Raw genomic sequence first — 19,792 nt, 5'->3', positions numbered from 1 at the left:
GCAGGCCCTCCGGAGCACCTTAAGGAACGGTATCCGGTGCTCCGGGCAGACTCTGGTACTCTCGTACTGGGGCGTACCGCATGCAACCCTCCACTGTGTAGCACCCACCCATAGCTCTTCCCTGCTAGCCCGCTTGTCTGAGGAGCAGTTTCAGTGCCTCTTCCCACATAGTTGTTAGGGTGATGTCTTTGCTTAACGACCCGCAGGGTCCTCCCTTAACGACAGTAACGGGCACTGCTAGGATTGCCATTGCTAAATGCTGTGGTCACTAACAGCAAGTTGGTCAGCAAAACAAATTTAATAAATGAAATAAATAATAATAAATAAAATGAAAACAAATAAAACATAATGATGTATGTCAGGGGTGCCGAATGCACCCCACGATGTGGTCAGATCTGGCCTGCGTTGCTTTGGCCCAGTCTACCCAGTGCAAAGAGGAAACATTGGGCCAGCATGGTTCAGCCCGGTCTACCCAGTGCAAAAAGGAAACATGCCAGCAGTTTGGGGAGTGGCGTCAATCTGGCCACACCCAGTCGGTCTTGCCTGCCCTGCCCCCGAGGTCAATCACAGCCTTGATGTGGCCCTCAATGAAATCAAGTTTGACACCACTGATGTATGTGATTGGGCTACGTTTTGTGCATCACTTAACATGGAACTGTCTGTCCCAAATGCCATCATTACCTGAGGACTACCTAAAGACACATGCAGATGGACACACACACACACACACACCAATGGATCTTCCAGGTCAGGATCTTAATGTCTCTGGAAAGTGTTCCAATCCAAGACATTTAAGCAAATTTTTGCCCTATTTTACAACATTTCTTGCCACAGTTGTTAAGTGAATCACTCTTAGTAAGTTAGTAACACGGTTATTAAGGGATTATTAGCTATGGTTAGAAAAAAAAAACTGGGATTTGTTGATGGAGATGAGAAAATTTTTCACATGGCATGGTTCCAGAAAAAGAACGACTAAATGTCTTCACTGTTATTAAAAGAATGATTAATGTTTCTATTATTGTAACATTACATTAATTTTTAATAGAAAATAATATGGACCCATATTACCGTAACATTAATAGTTTCCTCAGACTCTTACTCAATTAAGTTTTTAATGTTGATTTTTAAAGCAGTTTACGTACCCCTTTCTCAACAAAGTGAGTGTCACCATGTTTTCTTGATTGTGATTTATTAATCCCACCACCCTCCCAGTCCTGCACACTTTGTTGAGGGAGTATCAGTTTTTAACATAGATGATCCTACAGAGAGCAAAAGGAAAAAAATAATCAAAACTGGTCACAACTATGTGGTAGAAGCCCTGCCCATATTTTACATGTGTCATGTTAGCAGGGCTTAAAGGGGAATTGGGTGGGTGTGCAGTGGCCTTGACTGTTTTTACTCACCTTGTGAAAACTGCTAAACTCTAAAACTGCATTCCTTCTTCTTTTGCCTAATTTTACTTATTCTTTTTTTCTTGTCCTTTTCTTCCACATACACCAGGGGTGTCCAAACTTGGGAACTTTAAGACTTGTGGACTTCAACTCTCAGAATTCTCCAGCCAGCATGGCTGGCTGGGGAATTCTGGGAGTTGAAGTCCACAAGTCTTAAAGTTCCCAAGTTTGGACACCCCTGACATACACTTTCTTTTAAAAGTCCCCCCCCCCCCCCACTGGACATTCTGGTTATGCTGCAAAACATTCTCATTTGCCGCTAATGCTGAGACTGTTTGTGATGTGTGTGTATTTCTTTAAAAAAAAAAGTACTCTTTTTTTGGTCTCATCTCTTCCCCCCCCCCTTTCCGTAAATAGCTTGATGAAAAGGAGAGTAGACGTCTGTTCCAGCAAATTCTTTCTGGTGTGGATTATTGTCACAGGCACATGGTGGTCCATAGAGATTTGAAGCCTGAAAACGTACTACTTGATGCACACATGAACGCCAAGATTGCTGATTTTGGTAGGTTTTGTTTCAAAGCCTATCTTTATAACTTGTTTGTTTGTCAAGCGTTAAGATTCAAATACCTGTGTTGAAGTTCATAACTCCACAGAGAGGTCTTTTTATTTCTAATATTGAACGTTTCTTTGCCAATTTAGGAACCGTGTGGTTTAATGTATCTGTTAATCTTGCTTTTAAATTCAGGGTTTGTATTTTTTCTACTTTGAATAGATGCTCACTTTATTTGTACTACTTTAAAGTAGGATTTTAAATTGTATTTTTAAATTGTCTTTCACTTAAGTCCATCCTCCTCCATGCACATATGTATATGTCTCTGTTCTCTTGTATATATGTTTGTCTTATGTGTATTTTTTATCCGTTTGATTGTACGCCGCCCCGAGTCCTTCGGGAGAGGGTTGCGGCTAATCAAATAAAATTATTATTATTATTATTATTATTATTATTATTATTATTATTATTATTATTATTATTATTATTATTATTATTATTATTTTGACAAATTGCTCTTGAATTATCTATCTATCTATCTATCTATCTATCTATCTATCTATCTATCTATCTATCTATCTATCCATCCATCTATCCATCTATCTATCTATCATCTATATCAATCAATCTATCTACCTACCTACCTACCTACCTACCTACCTACCTATCATCTATCTATCTATCTATCTATCTATCTATCTATCTATCTATCTATCTATCTATCTATCATCTCTATCTATCTATCTATCTATCTATCATCTATCTATCATCTATCTATCATCTATCTATCTACCTACCTACCTACCTACCTACCTACCTACCTACCTACCTATCTATCTATCTATCTATCATCTATCTATCTATCATATTTTTCAGAGTACAAGACACACCTTTTTCCCTCAAAAAAGAGGCTGAAAATCTGGGTGTGTCTTATACACTGAATACAGCATGTTTTTTGCCTCCTGAAACCCCGCCCTTCACCAAAATGGCCGTGCATAGATTGTAGGAGGCTTTCAGAGAGCTCCTGGGGGCTGGGGAGGGCAGAAAGTTTGCCCCCCCAGCCCCCAGGATCATTCTATAAGTTTCCTAATTCCCTTTTTTTTTTGACAAAAAACGGGCCTGTTTTCGCAAAAAATGGGCCGTTTTTTATTGTTTTTGCCCCCACCCCCCAGGAACCCTCTACAAGCCGCCTAAGGGCTATTTATGCCCTTTTTTAAAAAAAAAAAACTGGCCCGTTTTCGCAAAAACCGGGCCGTTTTTGGGAGGTTTGCAGAGTGCAAAAACTTTATTTAAAAAATTTGACTCTGGTGCGTCTTATACTCCAGTGCGTCTTATACTCTGAAAAATACGGTATCCATCCATCCATCCATCCATCCATCCATCCATCCATCCATCTATCTATCTATCATCTTTCGTATCTTTGAACTGCCCATCTTCCTCAAACAGGGACTCTAGGCAGTGTATAGAAGCAGTGATTTTTTTTTTAAAAAAAGGAATGCAATTTTCTTTCTGCATTTTTTTCTCACCTGGCATTTCTGTACTTGCTACTTAGAATAAAACTTGATCCTTTGCCTCTTTCATAACTCTTTTTCTTGTCGCATTTTTATAGAGGTTTTGCAGTATTCATTTCTATTTAGAGAACCGTTTTTTTAAAAAAAAAATTACACATGATTCTGATTTTATTCCTGCTTGTGGTCCTGTCGTTGAATAGGATATGATGTATCCTCCCTAAGAGAAGGTTAAATAATCTGTTCATCTTTTTTGTGGGTCTTCATTTGAACTCTTGTGCATTTTCAGGTCTCTCAAATATGATGTCAGATGGAGAATTTTTAAGAACGAGCTGTGGTTCTCCTAACTACGCTGCTCCAGAAGTAATTTCAGGAAGGTAGTTTCTCTTCTTGGATAAATGTATATATGTATTCTCAAAATCAAAGCCCTGCTCTTCAGTGTTAAAGCTGCAAGGTAGATTGAGATACTTCCAGGTTTGGAAATTTGAAATTCCTGGCTTTGATGGCTTCTTTTGATTTTATCTTAACTGTGTCTGTGCACAAGGCGATGATGGTGATCACATGTCACATCAAACCATGACTTAACAAACCATGCAACAAATTCAAATGTACCTCATTTTTATTGTCCTCCTCCTGCATACCAGAAGGACTTCTGGAGTTTTAATTTTAGCTTGACATTGTGTTTGAAACAAGCCAGATTATAGTATTTGAATTTGAGTTGTTTAGACATTTATTAACTATAATTCTTAAGTATGAGTTTTACTCGGGACAATGTGGCAAACTATTTTAAAAAATGCAAACTCATTCCAAACTCTATCATTTAAGCAGTGAGGAGGAGATGAGGGGAAAAGGCCTAGAAGTCAAAGGTTGCTGTGACATGTACACATTCTGTTGAGTCACCGATGGCCCAGGATTTTACGGGCTGAGGGAAACTTTTGAATGGTGGGCCAGAATCTGCTTTAGACTCTCTTTTCATTTAAGTGTACTTACATTTTAATATTAAAGTTGGAATACAGTTAATAAGTTTTAATATGATTAATATAATTAATGTAATTGTATATATTGTCTTTCTGTCATGGAAAATCGCAATGCGCCAATATCTTTGAAAGGGTCTTAGGAGGCAGAAGAGAGCACTTCTGTGTTGGACTACCGATATGCAAAGAAATTTCTAACTTGTCTAATACGTTTTTTGCCAATATTAATTTTAAATGTTTCTACATACATACCTGACCATAGAAGAAGACGAAAAAACTTCTGTCTTTTGATTGAAGTAGTAAAAATACCTGCGGTCTGACAGGGTCCCAAGCCTGGTTTCCCTTTTGGCTCAGAATAATTATAGCATATTTATAAGCTATAATTATAGCATGTATCTCGTCAGAAACATATTTTCCACATTATAAGGTTTTCTTTCCGGCATTTCAATTTTTAGGTGCAAATTTTATAGAAGAACTCTTGGTGTCTTGAAAATGCTTCCAGGGCCCCCAGATTACTCAGTTCTGTAATTGTTTGTTATATTGCTGAATATAAATTGCATTTGAACTACACTCTTCAGTCAAGGAGCTCCTGAGCATATTTTGTTTTTAACCTCACAACAGTTCCTTAGTGTACTATGATCTATGCTTTAACTGCAGCTAATACAGTCAGGATTGGGCAAGGAGTTTTGCACGGCATCATCTCCAGGGGTGGCATTCACTTACTTTCCCTACCGGTTGGCAAATGTGATCACGTATGCATCCACGCATGCGCTCAGCCTTTCATGCATGTGCTTTGATCACGCGTGGAGCTTGCACCCATGCGCACGGCTTGAAAACGCACCTAATTTGAATGGCATAGAGCTGCGATTTTCACTACCGGTTGCACCTCTGATCACCTCCACGTGAGGGAGATGATTCCGTCTTATCTTTGCCTCAAATTTCCTATTCCTCTTACCTTAAATCAGTCACTACATAATGCTAACGAGGGCTAAAGTAATCAAAGCTTGCATTTCACTACTCTCTGAAACTTGGTTCTGTGGCTTTAGACACACTGACTAATCCTAGATTAAGCATAATTAGACAGAAAGAAGGTTGCTCAGAGGAAGGGAGAGGCTGTATCATGTCACCTCAGGAGACAGTGTTAGACTTCTGTCAGCCCATTATATTTGCTCAAACCAGATCAAGGCCTTCGTCTTTCTGACTTAGCTCACTTTACCAGTTTTGTTCTATTTTATATAAAAAAATCAGGAGATAACTGCATGAATATGAGTGCTTTATGTAGCCTTTCACAAGCATTGCTAAAAGGCTAGTAATCCAGGGTAACAGTTGCTTATGTTGTGTTTTTTTTACTTGGCAAAAACACTATGATCTCCATTTTACAGGTTATACGCAGGGCCAGAAGTAGATATCTGGAGCAGTGGTGTTATTCTCTATGCTTTATTATGTGGAACTCTTCCCTTTGATGATGATCATGTGCCAACACTTTTTAAGAAGATATGTGATGGTATCTTTTATACGCCTCAGTACTTAAATTCAGCAGTAATTAGTCTCTTGAAACACATGCTACAGGTGGATCCTATGAAGAGAGCAACGGTGAAAGATATAAGGTACCTTACAGCATCTGGTTCCATCAGGGAGGCAGTGATCTTCTAAAAAGTTTTATTCAATTGTTGGCTTCACGTTGGGCTTGGTTGTCATATCATATTAAGCCATTTTGTGATTAGGCTGAGTTGAATCAAAAGGGAGTTGGATCAAAACTTGAGTCCAATACACTCTGATGCCATGTTTCTTTTAGGTTACCTGACGATTAACCCTGTGTATGAATACAAAACCTCTATGTCTTTATTTTAATTAAGGGCATGATGTCTTTGCATATGAATTGAACCAAATTGGTCTTCATTTCAATTATGATATATAAAATTAAGCTAAGATCTAAACTAGACACCCAGAGTCAACTTATAGAGAATATGGGCGGCATAATGAATGGATGAATAAATGAAAGAGAGAGAGACAGAGAGAGAGAGAGAGAGAGAGAGTTATGGAATACCCCAAATTCAGGAATAATCATTGCTCAAACTGCATGGTATCACACTTATAGCCCCATGAACCGTGATGGTGGACCTATGGCACGCGTGCCACCTGTGGGGTGCGCGAGGGCATGCGAGGCATTGCCCTATCAGCTCTGCGTGCTGTCCAGCTGACTTCAGCCTTTGGGGGGCATTTTTCGCCCTCTGTAGGCTTCCCTGACAACCCAACGCACAAGCCAGAAATTTGGAAACAAAAAAGCATGCCAAAAGCCGTGGGGGGGAAGGAGGGGTCACGCGCATAGCATTATGGATGTGGGAATGCCCACACAGGACCCCCCCCCCGTGCTCTCCCTGCTTTTGGCACTTGATGGGAAAAAGGTTAGCCGCTATTGCCCTCGAACAGGGCTCGGCAAACTTAAACACTCAAAGAGCCATTTGGATCCATTTCCCACAGAAAAGAAAACACCGGGAGCCACAAAGGTCCTAACCGGAAGCCCCCTGTTCAATTCTGGAGCTGACCGGAAGTTCAGTTTCCCCACCATAGAGTCTCCTCCTAGAGCGGCGTACTTTTACCTCTACCTGTCATAGCTGAAAGCCCTATCAATTGTGGAGACAACTGGAAAACCCTCCCCTTGACATAGAGTCTTCTCCCAGCCGCAGCAAAGAGAGGAAAGAGCCACACGCAGCTCCAGAGCCGCAGTTTGACCTCTGCCCTAGAAGAACATAGACTCACATGGCCAAAATGGCGTGGTAAAAATATTTGAAACTTATAGAAGAGAGTGCAGGGTTGAACTGCAGCGTCTTTGGTGATGATGTTACTTAGTTTGGTAATGAAACTTCGTTGTTTCATTTGTTTCAAGGCCCCTACAAATGTTTGAAAATTTGCCAACCTAATTTTCGTCCCGTTTGCCAGTTTCTGGAGGAGCAGTTTAATGGGAATAGGCACTTGAGATTTCTGTAAGACAAAGCAGTCCTGTTCCAAATTTTAACTCTGCCTCCCATTAAAAAAAAAAAGAGTGAAGATTTTTCATCCTATTTTTTTTACAGATGACACCACACTACTAGAAGGCTTTTTCCAGCCTACTAGCAAGTCACTTCCAGGCCCCATATTTAAACTCCTTTGCTAAGTTTTAAACATATAAAACTTAACTTTTGTATTTTATTTAATTATGATTTGAATATGTTTTACAAATAACATTCATATGGAATAGTCACTCTGTAGAGGTTAAAGAAAAACTTAAAATTTCTTTGTAAGTGCAGTACTGTAACCTACTCCAGCTGCCTGTTTTAATTATAAAGGTGACTTATTTTGTATCAATGAGAAATCTGAAGCTAAGATCTTCAGATTTATAAAAGGGAAGAGAAGAATATTGCTTAAAGGACTTACATTTGAATCTGGTGATAATTACTACAGTCCCAGCATCTAACTGGACTTTAATTTCAAGTTCAGCAAAATCCATATGTGGATTGAAAGAGGAAATGTCCCCCACCCCTTATTTTAGCATATATATTTTTCTGTGTACTTTGCATGTTCTGTCAGTAAAACATGGGGAAATGGTTGAACTGGCTAGCTTTTAATATGGTTCTTGTTTTGCATCTAGGGAACATGAGTGGTTTAAACAAGACCTCCCCAAGTACCTCTTTCCTGAAGATCCTTCTTACAGTTCAACTATGATTGATGATGAAGCCTTAAAGGAAGTCTGTGATAAGTTTGAATGTACAGAGGAGGAAGTGCTAAGCTGCTTATATAATCGCAATCATCAGGATCCACTAGCGGTTGCCTATCACCTCATTATAGATAATAGAAGAATAATGAATGAAGCGAAAGACTTCTACTTAGCTACAAGCCCACCAGATTCCTTTCTTGATGACCATTTTTCCCGACCTCACCCTGAAAGAGTGCCGTTTTTGGTTGCTGAAGTACCAAGGTCACGCCATACACTCGATGAGCTAAATCCACAAAAGTCCAAACATCAGGGGGTCAGAAGAGCTAAATGGCATTTAGGAATCCGGAGTCAGAGTCGGCCAAATGATATAATGGCGGAAGTCTGTCGGGCAATCAAGCAGTTGGATTATGAATGGAAGGTGAGATTGCTTAAATTGTCTTCCTGCAAGTGATGCATTTCAAATAGAGATAAATGACAGCCAATGTAATAATTCTTTTGATGTTTTCTGATTAGTTTCCACTTTGTTTTCCTAGGTTGTAAATCCATACTACTTGCGTGTTCGGAGAAAGAATGCAGTAACAGGCACATATTCCAAAATGAGCCTGCAGCTGTACCAGGTGGATAGCAGGACTTATCTACTGGACTTTCGTAGCATTGATGGTATGTAAAACTGGTTATTTGCAGGCAGCCTCTTATGCAGAGTATATCAGTGTTTATAAAAGGGGAAAAAAAGATTAACTATCTGCTTTCTGTGGTGCTTATGGTGGTGTGTCAGAGTATGCACAGTGTGAGTACTATTTTGAGAATCCAGGAGCAAAATGCAGTACCCAGAGGTTTTGTCTTTCAAACAGTGGTTTATCTACAAGGCATCCATCCATTCATCCATCCACCCACCCACCTACCTACCTACCTACCTACAAATGGTGGTTTCCGGATCCCATTCCAACTGGTACAATTGGAATGGGCCCGGCGGCGTCCACATGGATGTTCACAGCGTGCGCATGCGTCTTAGCGCCTCCGCGATGCTCCAGCTGCTCAGCGGAGCGGCGCACAGGCGCTGTACCCGCTGTGCACATGTGCGGAAGCGCCGAAGACTTAAAAGACCGGTAGGGAGCTCGGGCAGGCGGGTGGGCCCTCCGGAGTACCGTATCCAGTGCTCTGGGCAGGCTCCAGTACGCCCGTACTAGGGCGTACCGCCTTCAACCCACCACTGCTACCTACTTACCTAGCTACCTACCTATCTATCCCCCCCCCCACATATATATACAAACATATACATACACATACTAGGCAAAACCAGGCAATTAATCAATCTTCAACTATAACACAGAAGAACACACAGAGAGAAAAACCGCCCTCACAGGGCCTCCCTTATATAGACAGCTTCTTAAAGTGATAACCCTGCTAACTCATTCTCATTTCATCATCTCGGGTTACAGCTTTACAGCAGCTGGTCAGCTATTAAATCATCATTCCCTTAACATGGCGCTAGTCTGGATCGTGCCACTACGGATTTAAAATTAATTGCAAAAGTTAAAATCCATAAGAATAGAAAGGAATCCATATAAATGAAGATGGCATTTAATTTCATTGTACAAGGTGTGATGACAAAGTAAATTAAATTAAACTAAACTAGAAAGTAGCTGGGATCTCAAGTTGCTTCTCCCATTCATCCAATATCTGCAAACGAATAACAATATGTGCTTTAGTGGTCAGCACAGATACTACTGTCAGAAATTGCTGTAAGGCACTTCATGGGAAAATACTTCATCCATCCACTATAAATGATACATATAAATAATAAGCTTGTTTGTGTGAAGTCTCAAAGGCTTTTGTCCCCAGTTTTAATTATCGGTACCATATATACTTATAGGAAGTTAGCACCTATCCCTCCTAGAAAAATGAAATATTAAAAGGGCAGAATATTTGTCCTAAAAGGGAGGCAGAAATTCATCCCACACACCTTTTTCAATGGGCCATTAAGGCCCGGGCCAGTCTATTCTACATAACAAATCTGCCTACTTCGGGCAGAACCCAAATCCCAAATCCCTTTTAATTACATCATCACCCAGCAAGAGTCAACCAAACCTGGGACTCAACCTGCAAAGTTACCCCTGTATGGCCCCATGGGAGTCTGACAACCAATTAGAACACAAGCTCAAATTCAAAGCCCAACAGAGGGCATAAAACCCAGGCACTCTCAGCATCTCTTCTCTTTTTGCCCAGGATCTCAAGTCATGTGATCCTGTTTATCAATAAACCTTCTTTCCAAGCAATTTCCATGAATCCGGTGTCTTTTTTACTCACTTGGAACTAAACCCAGATGGACATTTCTTCCAACATATTTCTTGATGATAAATATTCAGAATCAATGGCATGGTAAACACGAGCGTAACCTGGTTTAGAATTGATTGGCCACTTATGGAAAAAGTCGAGCCTTTATTGAATTCAGCAGAGTGTTTTTAATAAATTTTAATAATAATAATTAATAGTAGTAAGCACATTCTCAAAAGATCTGGAGTACCACTTGAACACCATTGTCATTGACAAATCCCTATAAGTCAATTGCAAAAGGCATCTTTATTTGGAATTACACCCATCCTTGGATGATACTTTTAACACCATCAGACAACAACATCTGCCTATCCCAGAAGCTGGGGAAGCACTCTCTAGATCAGGGGTGTCAAATTCAAGGGTGCTTAAATCTAGTCCGCGGGGCTGGGCTGGAAATAGCAAAGGACCAGCCCGTGGTGCCTCTGGGGGGACTGTGCATGGCCCCCCTGCGCCCTGTTTTGGCCGGCAGAGGGCTGCAGGAGGCTGTTCAGGCTGAAAACAGGAGTCCCCCCCCCCCGCCCCTTTTTGGCCCGCAGAGTGCTGCAGGAGCTGTCCGACCCATCTCCTCTACCCCGCCCCACGGAGAACTACAATTCTGGCCTGGCCCTCGAAGAAATCCAGTTTGACACCCTTGCCCTAGATGGATAAAAAAAGCCAAATCCAGTCTCAACACTTGGTTCGCTGTGCAACCAACAAGAAGCAATAATAAGGATAACATGTTCATTCTGGATATGTAGATTGGCGACTCTTAACGTTTTGTCTTCCTTACTAATTTCTCAAATTGCCTAGCCTTTAAATTCTTCTCTTTGCTTAATTTTTAGATGAAATTACCGAAGGAAAATCGGGGACGACCACTCCCCAGAGGTCAGGCTCTGTGACTAATTATAGATCTGGTCAGAAGGACTCGGACCCTGATGTTCAAGCAAAACCATCTGATGCATCTCTTACCTCTTCAGTGACCTCTTCACTTGACTCTTCTACAACTGAATCAACCCCAAGATCAGGGAGCCACACGATAGAATTTTTTGAAATGTGTGCAAATCTTATTAAAATACTTGCACAATGATTTATAAGGTTGGCTTTTTTTTTTTTACAGCAATAAGCATGCCGAAAAAAAAGAAAAAAAAAATCATAGTCAAATGCTTCCAATTATAATCAAGTTACAGTTAAACTTTGGCACTGAGAAGACTAGCCACATTGCAATTTGCACAGGAATCGAACTTGCATTTAGAAGCAGTCTACACCTCATACTGCATCCTTCCCAAACCAGACGTCCTCCAGATGTGTTTGCCATTCTGTCTGCAGATTAGGAAGGGCACATCTGGAGGTTTCCAGGTCAAGGAAGGCTATCTTTAATGTACCGAAGCAAATTATGATTCAATAGTCTACCGGTATGATGTGCAGGTACAACAACAGTATGTTTTACATTGTGTATCATTAGGGCTTCATGGAGTTTGACCTTTGTATGCTGATAATTTATTCCTTTTACAGTACATGTGCTCATGTATGAGATCAAAAGGTAATTTTTGGACACCGTCTTTGCTTGTATTCTGTTGTGTCAACAAAAGTGTCCCCCTATCAAACAGCACTTCAGCCACCTGGCACCTACCCTAAGTTTTCAACAGCCAGTGGTGCACTTGAGTGGAAAAGACAAATATATATATATATGGTACTCTGACCAATTTGGACTTTGTCCTGAAAATGATAATACCAAATAGAGCAATGTTCAGTTTAATTCAATGAAGAGAAAGGCAGGGTCTGAAACTACGTTGCGTGGGTTTTCTCCAACATTTGTTACATGTGACAAGTTTCGGAAGCACTTTGTAAAATGGGGAGGTGAATGGTGTTTGAATATTCCTTGGAAGGCAATCAGAATTTGTAGTACGAATGCACAACTTCCGACCATGGATCTAAGCAGGTGACCTTAGGAAGGATCCATGAGATAGGGGTGTTTCCCCCCCTTCCCCCCACCGCAGCACAACTGATCGGTGAGAATTATACTCTGCTTGACCCAGATTGCAACTCTGCAGGTTTTCTGACCCATGTTGGGTGCGTGGAAGCAGTTTTTTTGCAGCCACAACAGGATATGGATTCTGTGCCTGAATCCAAACCCAATGGTCCCATGGCTGATAGGATAGCCCAGACTGGTGTATCCAGTTCTTGGAATCACGTCCTGCCCTGCCCTGGGATTTCAGTGGCTCCTGTTTTCATATAGCTTTCATACTGATCTCTAGCAGATCGCTCTTCTAGTAAGAGCGATCTGGATTTTGCCTGTGTTGCATAATCACTTTTTTATACTGCTTTTATATATACCGAATTAAGATTTCTAAAAGTTTTGAACGACAAAGTAACTTTGGTTTTGTTTTGATACGTATAGAACTTAATTGGTTAGGTCAGAAATTAGTCAGCTGCCACAGATTAAATTTTCTTATTGAAAAAAACTGCTAGAGAGAATCTTCCCCCCCCCCTCTCTAACTCTGAAAAATATTGGTTTTTTTATTTTGGATAAAATGACGCTGAAGATCTAAAGGAGGCTTAATTTGAACTGGTTAAAATGGTAGAATGGTGTTTAAATGGAAATACTGTATCATGTTTCATCAATTCTTGTTTGGTGAAGACGTAACACTTAGCCACGATTTGCACAATTTGATTATTCTTGGCATATACGTTAAGATTCCAAATGTATAAATCCCATTGAAATGAGATGATAAACCAGATTCTTGCGTTTATGAATTTGTTTTGGGGTCTTCTCTATTCCTCTTGGCTTCCACAACTGTTATAACAAACTAAGATGTTATTCCCCCCCCCCCCCACTTTTCTTATTCTCATTGTTGACAGCAGAATTCTGTTTATTTCCCTACCGTAGAGGATCTTTTAGTAATAATTCTTGAGATCAGTTTATGTGACTTGTTGTGCTAGATAAATTGGTCCTAGTTTTGTTATCAGTTGTGCTAATGGTGTGGAAGAAATAGAAATCCTGGGATGTTGTTCCTTGCCAACAAGCTCGCAGTTAAGATAAGGCAGCAACCAGAGTTTTCATCTCAAAACCAGAAAAGAAGCTGAAATTGATCTTTGCTTGCTACAGATGCAACCCTTTAGTTCATGGGTAATGCAAATGCACTAAGAGAAAATTTCAGAACACAGGCAAATCCTTCACTGTGATTTGATATGCATATGATTAAGAAAAAGCATCCATTAATATGTGATTATTAATGAGACTTAGGGTTAGGTTCATATATCATGCTATGGCATAACAGCTTCTGCCTGGCTTAGCATGTTGTGTGACCCCAGCTGTTACACTGTAAAGCTATGCTAATTGTAGCTTATTTAACAGATCGTGATTCAGCAGACATGGATTGTGATATGTATGCCCAGCCAATTGTAGCTTATTCAACAAACCATGGTTAAGCAAATAATGACAAAGCAGTGTGTGAGCCTTCTTATAAGATGCCAGAGAACAGATAATGTCTCTTGCTTAATGTGGTGCCTTTGGCATGTTTTGCAGTATGATTTCAATTATCATCAGCCTCCAATTTCCATGCTAAGCAGGGTAATAAAAACTGTACACCAGCCATCATCCAGGAGACACTAGCTTGGCTTCATCTTGTAAAGTAAAGTCTTTTACTTTGATGGGCATGTAAAGCAGAGGTACCCAACAGAATTGTGCCAGCAAAGAATGTAAGAACGGCTGCTAAAGAGATGCTTGAGTTTGAATGCAATAATGTGTATCTAGTGAGTTTGTGCCAGCAACTCAAGATGCACTGAAGAAGCCTGGCTCAGTCTATAAATGCATGAATTCAGAAGCTGCACTGTTTTAATAATTGAATTATGTAGACATTGAACTTCAAAATTTGTGCTATGGTCAAGAGGCCCTCAAATCTATAGCCATGGGCTTTTGCCATGGGCTGGCCTTTTTTGAGGCAAACACTTAAGGTGGTCTTATGATATAGTTTCATACTTCATTACTTCCCAAATTCCAACAGTGATTTTGTAACTGAACTTGACTCGCAGTCACGAATATCTATTCCAAAAGAGACAAAATGTGTGGGAAGGAAAGGGCGGCGGGGTGTGTATATGTGTGTGTAAAAGGAGCCAGTAGTTAAATAGTGTTGCTGTGATATATAAAGAGAGATGGTTGTCTTGGGGACCAAGTAGTAGTCCTTAATTTGCAACAAGAAAATAAAACTACTTGTTACTTCTTGCTCTGCTGCATCTATACAATTACTGTGATTTTTTATTTATTTATGCTGTCTTAATTTGGAATTGTTAATACTGAACTTGGCAAATGGCATAAATGACCTTTTTTCCCCCTTCATAGCTCAAACTTGTTTTTGGCAAGCTACAATCTTAAATTTGGGGGGAAATACCTAAAAATTAGTGTGTGTAAACCATAAGTGAAATGTTTCTCTGTTTCAGTGGGTCCAAAAGTAAGTCCAACCTGAAATAGCATTGTGTTGACTCTAAGGTTCCATATTTTTAAATCTGTCTTCGTATTTAACTGTAGCTTTGGTATGTTTCCTGCTCAAATCCAACTGAAATGAATGGAAGATATCTGCTAGCCTCATCAGCTTGATTTTATATTCGGTGACTACATTAAGAAATGTTATCATGTATAAAACTTTTAATTTTTAAAAAATGTATATAAGTTTTATTGAGTGTCGGGGCGGGTGTCACATTACCAGGCCTTAACTTTGGAATATGAGGGCCAAAGTACATAGCAAAAAGATACAGTTGCCTATTCTTAAATACAGAATTTTGTAATGTTTCTTTAAAAGCCATTTCAATGCTCCCTTTTTAGTTGTTTTGTTAATTTGGGCAGAGGAATATCTTGGATGTATTCAAGCAAAAGAATATGAATCAATGTTTTGTACCAATTTTTAGACTTAGAGTAAAATATTGATGTTGAAATTACTCCCCCCCCCCCCTTTTAACTCAGGCCTGGTGTGGTCTTATAGTGGAGGATTGTTTGCTGGCACTTCTTAGTGATACCGAAAGGTCAGGGCCATTGATCATGAAATACGAGCTGCTTTGCAGAACTGACTATGATGGGAACTTTGAAGAGGAAAAAAAAATCTGTTTTAAAAATGAAAAATAACAGAAGTGCATAGCTTGACTAAGCAGCCTATTCAAATATTGTTCCTTTGGGCTCGTTCCAGTGGAAAATCCCTTCAGATGATCGGTTTTTATTGCAAACACTTCATAATTGATTGCTGAAAAGGGTGGGGGGTGGGAGACGACGTAGGAAGTGGAAACCTTGTGCAATGTAAATTCTTAACATTGGTTAAAAAAAAATCCCATCCATCTTCGTAGTGCAATCTTTCCAAAGGCTGACTTTCACGTGTTTTGTCATTTTTAACTTTTCAATCAGTATAAAGTTTTGAGATAATATTTGCCAATTGATTTTTACCATTGTATTGCTTAGGAAATGGATGATCACCATTTCTCAAAAACAATATGTGCCTACTTTTATTGCATATTCTCTCTCTCTCTCTCTCTCTCTCTTTTGGGGGAGATCAATATTGAATGAAATTGCTTGTGATAGCTGTATATGACCTGTTACTTTTAACAAACATTAAACTGTATGCAAGTAAAACTTGAAATGTCATGGTACGGTTTCTTAGCTTTCTTAATACATCTGTCCTCCTTAACGGCTGGGGACTTTCTCAACATTGATGGAGGTTTACTACAGTGGGAGAAATATATTTTGACATTGGGTTAATACCAACTTCTGATCCTCCAGTTATTGGTGGAAGTAGTAGCTCAGTGAGGAGCCTAATCCAAGATGGCAAACCTAAGGTGGCACGCGGGGCCATATCTGTTGGCACGTGAGCTGTCAGCTCCACCAGCCAACTCATTTTTGGCTTTCTGGAGGGTCAGGGGATGCCATTTTTGCCCAGAGCCTGGTGAGGGCTAAAAAAGGACCCAATGGACCTACTGGACGTTCAGAAATGATCTGGTTTCTGGTAGGCCTGTTGGGCCGTTTTTTGCCCTCTCCAGGCTCCGGAGACTTTCCTGGAACCTGGGGAGGGCGAAAACAGCTCCCTTGGAGGAAATACCAAGCTCAGCTTGGAGGCGAGCAGTGCGGCATGCGTTGGGGGGGTTGTGCATACATGCGCATGTGGGGGTGTGCTTTTCATTATGGGTGCCGGCATACATGTGCATGATTGCAATTTTGGCACCCAACAACGAAAAGGCTAGCCATCAGTGGCCTAATCTCTGACCCCTGGAGAGCAGAGGATAACAATGCTTTCAAGATGTCTTTCTGAGGAATCCCAGGCTTCCTAGAAATTTGTCAGGGATTCATTAAGAGTATTATGGCCATTGCCAATCAGCCACCAAGGCTCAGGTGATTTGGTGAGTAAGTTATAGGTAAGTACACATGAAACACCTTTGTAATGCAGAGGACTCTGGTGAAACCAGAGGTGGATGTATCATATTATTGTCAGTCCTTGTGGTCCAGGCTTGAGAGCCTGGTATCCTATTACTCCCATCAGCCTTAGTAGTTTATGAGTCTAGTTGTTTTTAGTTGCGAAGTTGTGTCCGACCCATCGCAACCCCATGGACAACGTTCCTCCAGACCTTGTCCTCCACCATCCTCTGGAGTCCATTTAAGCTCACACCTACTGCTTTGGTGACTCCATCCAGCCACCTCATTATCTTGTCGTTCCCTTCTTCTTTTGCCCTCAGTCTTTCCCAGCATTAGGCTCTTCTCAAGTGAGTCGTTCTCATTAGGTGGCCAAAGTTTTTTGAATTTCATCTTCAGGATTTGGCCTTCTAAAGAGCAGTCAGGGTTGATGATCTCTAGGTCTGACTGGTTTGATTGCCTTGCAGTCCAAGGGACTTGCAGAATAATGGGTTTAGTAGTGTGAGATAACTGGAAGGGACAGACCAGATTGCCTATTCCTGACCAAGCCCAGTATAATTTTTTTTCTGATTGGCAGCTGCTCTCTCTGGACAGGGAAGCTAAAGTCATCTAAAGGGGATCTGTGTTGGCTGTATGCAGTGGAGTACCCCAAGGCTCTGTTTTAGGCCCAGTACTCTTCAACATCTTCATCAATGATTTGGATGAGGGAATAAATGGGGAACTCATCAAATTTGCAGATGACACCAAGCTGGCAGGAATAGCCAACACTCCAGAGGATAGGCTTAAGATACAGAAGGATCTTGACAAACTTGAACATTGGGCACTATCTAACAAAATGAAATTCAATGGTGAAAAGTGTAAGGTTCTACATTTAGGCAACAAAAATGGAATGCACAGGTACAGTATAGGTGGTACCTTGCTCAGTAGTAGTAACTGTGAAAGGGATCTTGGAGTCCTAGTGGACAACCATTTAAATATGAGCCAGTAGTGTGCAGCTGCTGCCAAAAAAGCCAACACAGTTCTAGGCTACATAAACAGAGGGATAGACTCAAGATCACGTGAAGTGTTAATACCACTTTATGGTATTACATTATGGTAAGGCCACACTTGGAATAATACATTCAGTTTTGGTCACCACAATGTAGAAAAGATGTGGAGACTCTAGAAAGAGTGCAGAGAAGAGCAACAAAGATGATTAGGGACTGGAGACTAAAACATGAACGGTTGCAGGAACTGGGTATGTCTAGTTTAGTGAAAAGAAGGACTAGGGGAGACATGATAGCAGTGTTCCAATAACTCAGGGGTTGCCACAAAGCAACGCTCTCTACATGGGGCTGCCCTTGGGACGCGCCCGGAGACTGCAGTTAGTTCAGAACGCAGCCGCGCGGGCTGTGATGGGGAGTACGAGGTACTCCCACGTAACACCTCTCCTGCGCGAGCTGCACTGGCTACCTGTGGTTTTTCGGGTGCGTTTCAAGGTGCTGATTACCATCTTTAAAGCGCTCCATGGCACGGGACCTAGTTACTTGCGGGATCGCATCCTCCCACATACATCCCTGCGGCCAATTCGCTCACACAGGGAGGGGCTTCTCCTGGTACCGTCCACTAGGCAATGCCAACGGGCGACACCAAGGAGTAGGGCCTTCTCTGTGATGGGCCCAACCCTCTGGAATGACCTCCCCCCCGACATCAGAACCACTACTGACCTCCGCTCCTTCCGGCAAAAATTGAAGACTCACCTGTTCCGATTAGCGGGCCTGGCATAATTACAACTGTTCCTCCTGGTAAATGTACTATCAACTGGTTATTTTAGGGGTATTGTTTTTAATTTAATTTGTGTGTGTTTTAGGGTTTAAAATTATATTTATATATACTGGCTCTGTACAGTTCTTTTAATTCTATTTTTAACCTCCTCCATTCTAACTGTACATATTCAATTCTATTTATTGTATTTTGATATATTCTTTACATGGACTGTACACCGCCCCGAGTCCCTTTTGGGAGAGGGGGCGTCTAGAAGCACGGTAAAATAAATAAATAAATAAATAAAGAAGAGGGAGTAAAACTATTACAAGAAGCAATGGGTGGAAAGTGATCAAGGAGAGAAGCAACTTAAAACTCAGAAGAAATTTCCTGACAGTTAGAACAATTAATCAGTGGAACAGCTTGCCTCCAGAAGTTGTGAATGCCCCAACACTGGAAGTCTTTAAGAAGATGTTGGATAACCATTTGTCTGAAATGGTATAGGGTTTCCTGCCTAGGCAAGAGGTTGGACTAGAAGACCTCCAAGGTCCCTTCCAACTCTGCTATTGCATTATTGTACTATTGATCCAGAGTAGGATTTAATTATTAATTATATGGGAGATCATCCCAAATCCTACAACTATGGTTTTGATTGATAATTTACAAAACATGCTAGAGGAAGGCAATCTCCTTACTGCTGTCAAGAAATTTACCCCAATTTATCACGAAATTACCTGGAATCAAGCTTGTTTTAAGACAGGGGTGTACACCTTTGGTAACTTTAAGATCTGCGGACTTTAATTCCACAAGTCTTAAAAGTTGCCAAGGTTGGACACAGTTTTAGAGATACTTTAAATAAATAAATAAATAAAAAAACTTTATTTTTACTATTCTTTAGAAGCTCAGGTGTTTATAGCTTAAGTAAAGGTAAAGGTTCCCTTTATGTGCTAGTTGTTCCTGACTCTAGGGGGCAGTGCTCATCTCCATTTCAAAGCTGAAGAACCAGCACTGTCCGAAGACATCTCCATGGTCATGTGGCCAGCATGACTCAATGCCAAAGGTGCATGGAACGCTGTTACCTTCCCACCAAAGGTGGTTCCTATTTTTCTACTTGCATTTTTTCATGCTTTCGAACTGCTAGGTTTGCAGAAGCTGGGACAAGTAACGGGAGCTCACCCCGTTATGCAGCACTAGGGATTCGGACCGCCAAACTGCTGACCTTTCTGATTGACAA

At 40.8% G+C, this 19,792-nt stretch overlaps 1 protein-coding gene across 2 annotated transcripts in view; it reads left to right on the top strand.

The window, feature by feature from the left end:
• PRKAA1 (protein kinase AMP-activated catalytic subunit alpha 1) overlaps positions 1 to 16,051 on the top strand; it is a 34,253-nt gene extending 18,202 nt beyond the window's left edge. The window contains exons 4-9 of one of the 2 annotated variants that reach the window (XM_081942689.1): positions 1,809 to 1,953; positions 3,739 to 3,826; positions 5,806 to 6,030; positions 8,052 to 8,535; positions 8,651 to 8,777; positions 11,273 to 16,051. In XM_081942689.1, coding sequence (XP_081798815.1) covers positions 1,809 to 1,953; positions 3,739 to 3,826; positions 5,806 to 6,030; positions 8,052 to 8,535; positions 8,651 to 8,777; positions 11,273 to 11,517 — 1,314 coding nt within the window. In that variant the 3' untranslated portion in view covers positions 11,518 to 16,051. Of the gene's footprint in view, positions 1 to 1,808; positions 1,954 to 3,738; positions 3,904 to 5,805; positions 6,031 to 8,051; positions 8,536 to 8,650; positions 8,778 to 11,272 lie in introns of those variants that run through there. The other variant, XM_081942690.1, reaches the window with a different exon arrangement.
• Positions 16,052 to 19,792: the final 3,741 nt, after the last annotated feature.

This window comes from Natrix helvetica (assembly GCF_964273705.1).
Source record: "Natrix helvetica genome assembly, chromosome: 2".
NCBI lineage: Eukaryota > Metazoa > Chordata > Lepidosauria > Squamata > Natricidae > Natrix > Natrix helvetica.
The sequence above is the reverse complement of the archived record's forward strand: the minus strand, read 5'-3'. Positions and strand labels throughout refer to the sequence as shown.